The sequence below is a fragment of the Ceratotherium simum genome, chromosome 40, assembly GCF_057802395.1.
Source record: "Ceratotherium simum simum isolate JZ-2026a chromosome 40, ASM5780239v1, whole genome shotgun sequence".
Classification (NCBI taxonomy): domain Eukaryota; kingdom Metazoa; phylum Chordata; class Mammalia; order Perissodactyla; family Rhinocerotidae; genus Ceratotherium; species Ceratotherium simum.
The window spans coordinates 6342475-6355277 of NC_141939.1; the positions used below are offsets into that span (position 1 = coordinate 6342475).

At 35.7% G+C, this 12803-nt stretch overlaps 1 protein-coding gene across 6 annotated transcripts in view; it reads right to left on the bottom strand.

The window, feature by feature from the left end:
* Positions 1-12803, bottom strand: part of REV1 (REV1 DNA directed polymerase) — a 94368-nt gene that overhangs the window by 29654 nt on the left and 51911 nt on the right. For 2 of the 6 annotated variants that reach the window (XM_087426213.1, XM_004435852.3), the window contains 5 exons: positions 12206-12358; positions 8532-9235; positions 6876-6983; positions 5070-5186; positions 410-518 (listed from right to left, as the gene is read on the bottom strand). In XM_087426213.1, the coding sequence (XP_087282339.1) occupies positions 410-518; positions 5070-5186; positions 6876-6983; positions 8532-9235; positions 12206-12358 (1191 nt within the window). Of the gene's footprint in view, positions 1-409; positions 519-2356; positions 2547-4089; positions 4151-5069; positions 5187-6875; positions 6984-8531; positions 9236-12205; positions 12359-12803 lie in introns of those variants that run through there. The other 4 variants (XM_014791663.2, XM_087426217.1, XM_087426215.1 and 1 more) reach the window with 4 other exon arrangements.

Genomic DNA, 12803 nt, shown 5'->3' on the forward strand with positions numbered 1-12803 from the left:
CAATCAAGTTTTAACATAGTTAAAAAAAACATTGCGTTTTAGAAGGTTTAAACTGCAAGGGATTTTTCTTAGCTATGAAAAGGAACGATTAGGATAGGTGAACATTAAGATCCTCTCTCATTAAAAAAAAAAGAGAGACACTGTCCAGTTTCTTTTGGTTTCCAATGCAGAACCTACTGGTTCATCAAGAAACTAAGGTATTTATTTAAAGTTTTCTAGCATTTGTGAAGGTGAAAAAAAAAGGAATTGAAAGGGAGTAAGGCTAGAAACATTTCTTTTCATAACACGTCTGGAATATATTTAAGTCATAAAAGCCTGACTAGCATGTCTGAATCCACTTTAAAAGATTAGATAAAAATTATTAAGTAAATTATTCATAAGTATTACAACATACTTAATTTCTACATACCTGGCTTCATAACTACAAGATGCAATTTCAGCCTTTGACAAAACAGAATCAATTCCATTTGTTTGTGCAGAATCTTGATTCTCCCACATTGATGACTCTGGTATTTCTGCTTTAAAAATAATAAAACGTAATGATTATATGTTAAAAATTGATTTTCTTTAACTTTCATTCAAGAAATGCATTTTCCATTCCTTTTATATACAAATGAATACGAAATTTTTAATAAATTCCAAATATAGTTATCTCCATTGGTATTTATCTCAATAAAAGAAAATCTGTAACTCTAAAATGGTTTGCTTCCATTATATTCTTCATCAGCAGTAAGACAAAAACTTCTAAGTAGAAAGTTCCGCTTTAATACAAGTTATTTTTTTAAATATATCAAAAGGTAAATATAAAGTATCTCTTTAACACAGTCTCTTGAGATGGACAAGGATGAAAGGTGATCAGAAAGATGAAGCCTCTCCCACAGCCATAAAAGGATTATACAGCTCTCTATAATGGGAAACAGTTAATGGAAAATATAAATTTCTCTGAATGTTCTCTGCTATTTCCTAAAAGAACTATCTGCAAAAACTTAAAGCCAATTAACAACACGTTCAACAAACATCAAATTCCTACAAGTCATCGATCAAACAATAATTTAGTAGGCCACAAACCATAAAAAGGTTTCATCCTAAATTTAAGATTTTTCTTTTGAACACACATCAGGTAAAAGAGCTTCACAACATTATCCCCCCTTTCAGGAAATTCTACTTTTGGTTTAACAACACATGTTCAATTAAAAACATTCAAGTGTGGTGAGAATACCAATCGCTTTATAGAATACAATGCTAGTCTAAATAGTACAGCTCACCAATATCTCTTAATATCCAAACCACATGTCTAGCCTTACACAAGAATAGAAAAGCACGTGGTCTGCAGGGCCTACTGACTGCACACCATTCTACTTTCTTTACCACCTTTGGCTTCACTAGTAATTGAGAAATAGATTAAAACACAACTTCCATTATAGGTCTCTTGGGATACTACTATTAAGTTCCAAGAAAAATATGCTTTAAAAACATATATTCTAAAAACACAATCTCAGCCATAGTTCTATTATGAACAAAAATACCATTAATTAGTAAAACGAGCCAAGATGTACCACTTCAGCTAATTCTAGACAAACCTATTTTGAATACACTATAACAATATATAACTAACAAATCCAGTATTTCTCTTCTGTTTATTTCAGAGACATAATGTTCCATGAAAAATCAGCCAAGTTAAAGTACCACCAGAAAAATATGACAAAAAGTCTGGCTTTGTGGGCCACAACAGCTCCTTCTCATTTGACTCCAGTAACCAACATCTTTCACCAAACTATGCAACCTATACAAGCATTTCTGGATTCCGGCACCCATATACACAAAGCATAAATGTAAATCACACTCTGAGGATTGGCATCTTAATGGGGGTTAAATCCCACTCGTATCAAAAATAAAAAGAGCAGAGTATGTAATGTGAGCTATGATATATCGTGACTAACATATGTTGTACTATGACAAATTAAAGACAATGCAGAGCAGGTTACCCAGGGTTTCTGAAGGGTGTTAGAAGACTAAATATTTGCTTCAATAGTCCATTATTCTAAGCTGAAAATCTACAAGAATTTCAGGATTGTCAGTATCACAGTTCAACAGAGGCTGCTATTAAACCAAAAAAAATAAAAGAGTTGAAGCTTGAACAGCCACAACCAGCTGCCTTTCAAAGGTATAACCATGAGTTATGCTTTAAAAGTTGGGGAGTTAGGTGACATATTTGAAGGGCTACTTAAATAATCTAGGATAGTTGTCTTGAAAATTACAAAAGTCATGCTTGAGGTGAGAACAGTGTCTGTGGTCCCTGCGCTCCCAATGCCCTGAGAGGCAGCACCTCGTGTTTCTCTTCACTGGGCTGGCTGACCTTTTCCACAGTGCAGCAGAGTGCGTGGATCCCTCCACCAGCGGAGTGAGTTGCTTCAAGGGAGATTCAGGGAAATGCGGGGACACACTGTCCTCACTGGAGGGCAAAGTAGAGAACTGCTCATCAAAACTTGACAAACTAGACGGGCACATGGAGAATGTGGAGGAACGGTTGGAGAAATCAGAGGCCAGGACCCAAGTCTGTGAAAAAGAAATCGCTGAGAATAAATCTATGACTAATATGATTTTAAAAACCGTTGATCTATAGAATGAACATTGAAGTTGTTGAAGGGATAGCAAACATCTGCATCCGGGAACCCAGGAAGGGATAAAAGGCCCCAACCAGGAAATCTTGAGTATAAATGGATTCCACATAATGAGATCATCAATGAGAAGCGTCACTGCTGAGTCCTGCTCAGGAAGCAGCTTCCAAAGGAAGTCGCGGATGGAGAGCCCCTGGTTATGCTGGTCTGACTAGACAAAGAGTTTCTGAATATGACGAATAAGAAACCAAGGTTTCTATAAAGGGCTAAAGATGATATGTGTTCTAATACTTTGCCTAGACATAACGAGCCAAAACATTAGAACTGAATTTTTTTAAAAAGCTAGTGTGTAGAAGCCGAAGATTCTAATTTCTAAATTGATCCTCAATATTTTTAAATTTGGTGTCATGTCTAACAAGGACCCAGAGAAAAAAAGATCAGGGAATAACAAGGAAAGAGGAACAAAGGCACTGAAAAAACAAATCCTAAGTACAAGCTTAGCTGCAACCAAACTTTATAATAAAAGACAATCTATTCACTTTATATGTAGTAAATATTCTGGTAAGCTCCTCATGGGTCAAAAGGCTTAGGACATAAAAGTGAATGACATCAAGTCAAAGAAAGAATATGAAATACAAACTATCATATTCACCTTCTCTAGTGACAGGAAAATCTATTTTTGACAGTTTTCAATGGCAAGTGAAAATTTCAATATTTCTCCTAATATTTACCTCTTCTGGTTTACCACCAGAAGGTGGAGGAGATGTGAATTATAAAAGATCATCACAATGTTGTGAAAATCCAGCAGCTAAACTGATGAAGACAATTAAGTAACTAACAACAGTATTCTGTGTTAATAAACTGTTTACGGTCAGATCATTTGTGATGGAAGAAAAGACATAAGAGGACTAGCTCTCTGCTACTCCTAAGGAATGTGTGCTTGCCAAGGCCAAAATTCTAGATGTGGACTGCTGAAATTAGGATGTGTGCAGCAAACACAAGATTCTACCCATTGGAGAAACTTGGAACACTGAGTAACTGAGAGATGTTACTGAACAGTATGCACATGGTATTTTTTCCTTCTTTCAACATTTAAGTTTTTACTTGTTTTTGCCCAATATGTGACAAGTATTGTGCATTTTCTTAGGCTACTTATTTGTTTTCTAGAACTTAAGATTTCATCTTTTTAATAATCCACACAGAAAACATAAGAAGAAAAACCACCCTACCACAAAACTACACTACCAATACTTAAGAAACTACTCATCCTGTCAAATATCACAAAACAATTAAAATCTCAACAAGCTCAGCATTAGCCACCCCAAGATCTACTCATGACCCACAAAATGCCAGAATCGCAAAAATCTCTTAAAAGATGTAAAAACCAAGAAAAACTTTAGGAAATCTGGAAAATGCACACGTACATATGAAGCATAAAGATGCACCCACAATTATTTTCTTTTGTACTTACACTTTGTAAACAGATGATCACAACTAACGAAAAGACTGTAATCCCAAAAAAAGTCCTCAGAGATGTCTACTGGCTTTCCTTTTGCCTTTACTTCAATGCGATCATTTCTAAAATAAGCCCAAAGTTTTATAACTGAAAATTAGGCACCTGAAATAACTGGGATGAAATTTAACTGCATGCCTTCCATTCCACTGTATATCTAATTTCTGACTACTTTCTGATTAATATTTTTCCAAAAAACTAATGAAAAAAATTTTTTTGGCTTTGCAGACATCCATCAGGAAACTGATCAATGTCAAAGAATTTAATTTCTAAGCAAATATTTCTCAGGTAATTTACTCAGGGGGGAAAAATATATATGAAAATATTAATAGTATTGTGATTAGTATAATTTATGATTTTTATTTATTAACAGCCAAAACCTAAAAGCCAGAGAGGCAAGAAAATGTTGTTTTTCATAAGAAATAGGTTCAACAAAGATATGGGGAATTATTGCTGGTATTTATCTTCTTATTCCAGTAAATTAAACTTTAATTTAAACTTTCTTATTCCTTCTGTTTCTTAGTCCACTGCCTCATATAAATCTTTAGCAACACGAACTTCAGCGTCCTTACCATGATCAGGGACCAAAATATTAGTAATTAACTCTCAAGTCTAGAGGCTTCCATAAAATGATGTCCATGATTTTCACCCCCAATCTAAATACATACAAAGCAAACTAATCACATCTTTTAAAACATTCTTCACTCTCTGTCCCAGGAAAACCATCATCTAATTCAACAAAGCATAACTATAAACCAGTAGTTGGTATTACATTCAGATTTTGCTTTAAGAGGTCACTGACACCCTTAAAACTCTTGGATGAAAAAGCTATAATTATTTCAACTCTGCTTTCATTTCTATAATGACAATACCAAGAGCAAAATCCAGGAGTCTTCAACGGGAGCACTGTGACTTCAAAAAGAGCTCATTATCTGTACCTGCTTTGCCTTTCAGGACTTTATTCTGGTAATACTGCCACTCCAACTGCGGGTTAGCGCCAGGACGTAAAGGTGCCCTTCCTGTGCCTCTGTTACTTGTAACAGCCACGGGTTTTCCTTGAGGAAAAGAATAAAATTACTTTTAAATCTAAGTATAGGAATGTTAACGGACCATTTTTCAAAAGATTTTACAATATGACATTTTTTCTTTAGCTTCATTTAGGCGTTAATTCATAAAGGAGCTCATATCTTTAAAGATGATCAATCACCATGCAAAAGCCATCTAAGTTTCAGCACTCCCAAAAAGGTAAACTATTTATGACAATTTTGATACATTTACTCAACCTGAAAGCAACACTAATACTTAGCCTTTCACAGTTTTTGACTGGTTTCTTAGTAGAAAAGAGGCAACTCAGATCCTATATTCAGATTGGAGGGGTGGGGAGAGAAAGAAAAACTAAATGTATGTAGATGTTTTTATACTTCTCGTATCAGAAAAGCAGGGTAACATCTACACTAATATTTTAATTTTATGGCAAGAGAAACAAATTAAACATATATGCAGAGGAATCATAATCTGACCTACCAGATAATCAAACATGAGTATATAGTCCCTCCGTTTTTGGTTTAGTTATAAAATCTTTCATGTATCATTTCCTTGTATAAGTTACAAGATCACTTACAAGATAACCGCGCAAAGCAACAGCATGGATAATTCACATATAATTTACTGAATGCATTTGTTGTGAGGACAAAAGAAATAAACAATGCATCAGAAAGTCACTCCAGCCAAAATCAACTCTTTAACGTTCTAAACACTCCTCTCAGAGCTGAAGCAGCAACTACTCATGACAAAAATTAAGCCCTACTATTCAACCCAGCAGCTTCTGTGCCTTCCTTAAGGAAAGAACTGACTCAGAAGAAAATGTTAATAGTTAAATCTTTCAGACAGAGAGCACTACTGAAAAATCCAAAATAAAAGTACTGACTAGCTCACAAATATGTGAAATTCCATTAAAACAAAAGACTGCACAGATGACAATATATTTTAGCAATACTCAATAATACAAAAATTATTCTACAACCAAAAAGTTGGAATGTTCACTAGCATCAGGACAGTTAATCAAGTTATTTATTCAAGAGAAAGCATAGTGACCCAAGTCACAGACATATGCTACCACAAAACTTCCGTTGATTAACAAAGTAATGGTAAATATAGATAAAAATATAGGATGAGGGGCCGGCCCCGTGGCTTAGCGGTTAAGTGAGTGCGTTCTGCTACTGGCGGCTCGGGTTTGGATCCCGGGCGTGCACCGACGCACCGCTTGTCCGGCCATGCTGAGGCCACGTCCCACATACAGCAACTAGAAGGATGTGCAACTATGACATACCACTATCTCCTGGGGCTTTGGGGAAAAAAAGGAGGAGGATTGGCAATAGATGTTAGCTCAGAGCCTGTCTTCCTCAGCAAAAATAGGAGGATTAGCATGGATCTTAGCTCAAGGCTGATCTTCCTCACAAAAAATATATATATACATATAGGATGAAAATATAGAAAATGCCCAATGCAGGTCCCCGCCTACATTAGTCTTAGATGACAGATCCTTCAGCTGAAGGTGAGTCTTCTTCCCTAAAGACCTGATCTCCATAGGGAAGAAAAAAATTTCTAATTTCCCTACACCCTTCTTGATAATGGAGTCCAGAAAATCTGGAAACAGAAATTGATTTTCTTAAAGGAGATTTTGTGATCCCTTAGAATATATAACAATATATTAATTTTCTTGAAACATAAACGAGAATACAGACCTTTGAGATCTGGTCTATTTCGTATACCCACTGATACAAAGAAGCAATCCATATCAACATGCATTATACAGCTCTGATGTCTGGGTGAACTCAATACTGACATATTTCCTAGAAGGAAAAAGAGAATGTTCAAACCCCAAACTAATTTTTAACATAAAAAATCAAGTCTAGTTAATTTTAGAAATTATATTTTTAAATGCTTTGAAGTAGAATGAAGTCTAAAAAAAAGAATCTATTACAGATCACTTCTATCACCTTAAGAGAAGTCAAATTTCAGTTTCTTTGGCTCTAAAAGTAATTCAGAGATATAAATTTAGTTTCCAAACAATTTTAAATCAATTGTGAAGATACCAACTAATACCTATAACATTATTCTGCAATATCTCATAAATAACAAAAAGCATTTAGGAATACATCAAACACAGCAAAACATAATAGAAAAAACCCACAGGGAGAGGCTCTATCACTTGCTAGGACAGAACCATGAGCTTCTCTCTGTACCTCAGTTTCCACAGGTATAAATTAAAGAGTAATATTAGATAATCTCTGAGATCCCTCTCCTTAAAAAAACTCGGTATAATGTACAAAAAGCAACTACCAAAACCTCAAAACAGATACTAATTTCTAATGACTGGCACAGAAATATAACTTATTATTGTTGGGTTTGCTCATTTCTGATGACAAGGAAAGTATTAAAAAAAACAAAATACAGGGGCCAGCCCGGTGGCATAGCGGTTAAATGCGTGCGTTCCACTTAGAAGGCCCAGGGTTCACAGATTTGGATCCTGGGCACGCACCAACACACCGCTTGTCAAGCCATGCTGCGGCAGCATCCCATATAAAGTAGAGGAAGTGGGCATGGATGTTAGCCCAGGGCCAGTCTTCCTCAAGGAAAAAAAAGGAGGATTGGCATGGATGTTAGCTCAGGGCTAATCTTCCTCACACAAAAAAAACAAAAAACAAAACAAAATACAATTAACCAATCAACTTACACGTGAAAATACTTAATCTTACTAACTGTTTACCACTATAATTATAATAGCTATTATGTCAAAGTTATTTAATTTAAAAATCATTACAATGCAAGCTTCTAGAAATTAACAGTTACTCTTACCAAACCAATTCATTCTTACAGGAATTTAAGCACTGAATGTAATACATATTATATTTTACACAGTTCAAAACTTCAACAACTGATAAGGTCTACATGAAGAATGAATGCTCAGAATTCCAACCTTGTTACTGTCTAAATTCCCTAAAAACTCTCGTGTTAGCCACACTTAAATCTAATTTTGTAAAACATATTTTAATAAATAAGAAAGCTTTCTAGGGCCCAGGCCCGTGGCTGAGTGATTCAAGTTCCGCGCGCTCCACTTCAGCGGCGCAGGTTCACAGGTTTGGATCGCGGGCGCAGACCTACTCCACTCATCAGCCACACTGTGGCAGTGTCCCACATATAAAGTAGAGGAAGACTGGCAGATGTTAGCTCAGGGCTAATCTTCCTCAAGCAAAGGAAGCTTTCTACAATGTTATACTTACTGTAACTTATATAAACCTGTATTATGAGAGCTTAGTATTGATCACAATACCAATGACAGCTTAAGAACAAAATGGTCAAGCATGACTGTTTCTTAAGAAAACAATTTTAGTATCTACCTGTGTCAGTTACAAGTGCAGACCTGCCTGTTTTTATCTTTTTTAACTTTTCCCTTCCTGGAAAGACACCACTACTTTGTCTTTGTAGGGTACTGACAAACTCAGTCAATTCACACTTCCACATGGATATGTGATGCAGTCTTGAATGAGAATAGAAGTCTGAAATAAAATTGCAGTCTGAGGGTTTGGATGGCACTGAAGGTGCTGCTTTGCTAACAGCAGGAACTGAAGAAGTGCTTTTTGTGCTTGAAGGCCCCTGAACAGTGGAGTGGTGAGCACCATTTATTTTAGTGTTACCATGCAAAGACGATAACGAGGAGGAGTTAGTTCTGTGTGGATTCCGCAAAGCATCTGTGTTTTTAGTGCTTTGTTGCAACTGCTGCACAATGCAGTCTCTGAAGTCAATGCTGCTCTTCTCAGCCTTCTCCTCCTGGGCAGAGTCTGGAGAAAGCCTGCTGGCAATACTGTTGCCCATGGGCACCAAGCAATCCTGTGTCTTTAAGGCACCATTAGAGCTATGAGTGTGTCCATTAAAAATGGCAGAGCTGTCTCTGTGATGCGGAATTCCGTTTTGTTTCCTTTCTGGAAAGATGTGCTCCAGCTCCACAAAACTAAAATCATTATTTGCATCTTCTTCATTCCAGCTGTTCACTCCATTGACTTTGACTTCATTTTCTGTCTCAATCTTCTTAATTATGTGATTTCTAAAACAAGAAAAAAATTTTACTTAAGTTAATAATATCTGACTTACAGGCTAAGATAATTTTTCTTAAATAGTGTATTAGTGATACACACTTCGATATTCCCCCCTAAAAACAGAAAAATTAAGCCCCCAAATTTTATATTCTTTCTCTTCCAACAAAACCACTTGGGGCCAGCCCAGTGGTTAAGTTCATAAGCTCCACTCCACAGCCCAGGGTTCGTGGGTTCGGATCCCAGGCACGGACCCATGCACTGCTTATCAAGCCATGCTGTGGCACACATCCTGCATATAAAGTAGAGGAAGATGGGCATGGATGTTAGCCCAGGGCCAATCTTCCTCAACAAAAAGAGGAGGATTGGCAACAGATGTTAGCTCAGGGCTAATCTTCCTCACCAAAAATAAAAAATTAAAAAAAAAAAGGTAATTCTTTGCTAAACCAAAGTAGCAAGGTAACTAGAAAATTCTACAATATTAACAGTCTTGGGTTTTTTTTTTTTTTTTTAACTTCAGACACTCCAAAAGAAGAAACAGAATGGAACCTTTTGAGATTGAAAAAAAATCCAAAAAACTATGTTCAATTACTTCTCCCACTAAAAATTAATTGGAATCTGTAAGCTCTAAATATCCAGTTTGTAGCACAATGTCTGGCATTTATTAGGTAGTCAATAAGCATTTGCTGAATTAATATGAATAACTTTCATAAAAACGGGTAAAAAACTTTATTTGAATTCTTATTCCCAGTTCTAATTTTAGTTTTCTCTAAGGCATTCTTCAACACATTAAATCCAATACTGCTACGATCCTGAGGCCAGTTAGTGTCACTCAGGAAAAGACTAACAGACTACATTCGTTAATCCATTCACAGGGCCAACTGTCGCACAAGTAGATAAAAAGTAAGAACCAGGTCAACGTGTATGGGTAATTTAGTAAAATTTATACCTAGGAAAATGACGACAATTGCCCTATTTGCAAAGGAAATGGCACTTCATTTCTAAGAAAAGCATATTCAGATACAAGGGAGGTCCAAGGCAACCGGACCAAGTTTCCTGATGACAGGTTTATAAATGCAAGACCTATGACAAATGTTATGCTAAATTCACAACCTTGGCTCCTCTAGATGTCTGCTTGGTAACACTCTGTAATAAAGACAAATTCATTTGCATTCACAAGAACCACCTGAGTAACGAAAACAAAAATCCTGAATTATGGAGCAGTAATTCATTCTACTTAGAAATGTCCACAACATTAATCCAACTACAGTTCAGCCTCCAGATGAGGGTGCCATACATAGTACGAAGGCACACGCGAGATTACCACAGTATTACCAGATTTAACCGAAAGTCTCTCATCCTGGAATCAACGAAGTATATTAGTAATGACAGTCTGAATACACAGAAAAGTCACACATGAGTCAGATGCAAAACATTACCACCCATTTCTGGGTTGGCCCTGGCTGACCACCTCATGGAATATGACAGCCAACTCTGAGCAGGTCCAGTTCTCACAGATGATCACACCAGTGAAAGGGAAAAAGAAGACCAACTGGAAATGATTAAAAGAGGAAGGAAAGAAAACCTAATCTGTTACACGTCAGAAAAGTCTCACTCTTGAGATAAAGAGAAAGCAAGTGAGGAAAAAGTCACAAAAGAGAATTTCAAGGAAATTTATAAAGTGTATGGATCATACCAAAAAATAAAGTCACAGAAAGCAACAAGTGAAGTCAGAAAAAGTCTTACGTCTAGATTTCTGTGTCAGAAATATGATTCTTTACATGTATACTAGCAATGTATGCAACAGAAACGCATACATACATTGGCAAGAAAACATTACTAATATAAATTCTTCCTGTACTATAGTTTTTCAGCCTAGACAAATGAATATTTACAAAGCAGCTGTGCTGGAAATATACCACTGGGAGATATACATTTATTTGGCAATAGTGTAAATGTATTAAGAAGTAAAATCTGATAGATAAAATTCTTCCTAAAATTGACACAAAGAAGAATTTCAAAAAACACATGTCTATTTTCTATTTTTATTAGTGTGGATAAGAAAAAAATATGAAATTGTGTATTCAAAAAGGTTTTCTGACATTACTTGTCATATACCTTTGCAGTACTAAAAAAATTACAAGTTTTAGGTAACGTGAAAAACATTTAACTACTACGATTCTAAGTGGATACAAGTTAAAGAACAAATGACAACAACAAAAACTACAGAAGGTAGTGATATCAAATCCTCCCAGGTTAATTAGACGCCTGGTCTTTTGGAAAAAATATATCCAACTCCCAAAGCCAGCAATTTAATAAATAACGAGAAAGCTAATGATAATGAACCACCTGAACATACAAGTTAAGGCAACACACCAATTAATTGTGAAACCAAGTTACCTAGGAATATCACAATTAAAGCTTAAATCAATATATTTTTTTTAAAATCAGCCACACGGAATAAAGTCTAGATTTACCTCTAACTCTAAAACATTGAGGGTCATCAACTACATTTTCATTGATATAAAATATTTACATATTTAGAACTGTCATAAACTTGGTATTTTTCAAAAATAACCTAGAAATGTTAACATTTTCATTAACTGTCTTTCTATGCATAGCACACAACAAAAGCATAGCTGGCTGTATAGTTCAGGTTTTGAGAAAGCAACATTCTACGGCAAATTGCTTGTGTAAAAATAATTACTTTCAGAAATATCCATGGACATTTTTACTTGTAACAACTTAAGATCCATTACTTTAACATGGGATTAAAAATCATTGGAAATGCTTCCTTGTTTACACTTTATTCATGAAACTTTCATGATAAAAATAATTTTTAGGCAAGACACCCACACACATATTTCAACATGTTTAATATGAGGAATGACCTGATTTTATATCTCTATCTTTGGGAGAGCACGGGCCACACCCACTGTTAAAAACCAGCTTTGTAGTGTTCCCAATCTAGACAAACTTACACTCTGTCGTTGAGCTGTCTGGCGATATTGCTTGGACCTGGCACAGGATCCTCAGGTTGGCACACAGGATTAAAGTTGAGACCTTTCTGCACACTGGACTGCTTGCTGTACAGCTGATATGGAATGTAGGACAGGAGCCGTCCAGCTTTGATGCTGAAACAGAAAAGTAACACCAATTTAAGAGTTCAATACTTGGGGAAAATAAGTTTCACAAAAAATTCAATGTTCTTAACAACGAGAGTATTTCATCAACAATAAGCCACTTGTTTTCCTAGTTCATTCCTTCTCTCTGTTTTAGTGACCCTAATACAATATAATCTTACTTAAAAACTAAATAATAAGCCATTCCACTCATGAAAAGACACACGTCTGAAATTCAAAAATTAGTGGCCAAAAATCTTACATGAGAAAAAAAAACACTAGAGTAGGATGAGAAACAGTGCAAGCACAGAGTTGGACTAGTCACTATTTTAATCCTCATGACTTCAGAATTCACCACAATTCCCCCCTCAAACAATTCACATGGAATCATCAAGACTTTCTCAAATCCCATCTCGAATATTAAGTTTTTCCAGAACAAGTAAACCAGATGAGGATT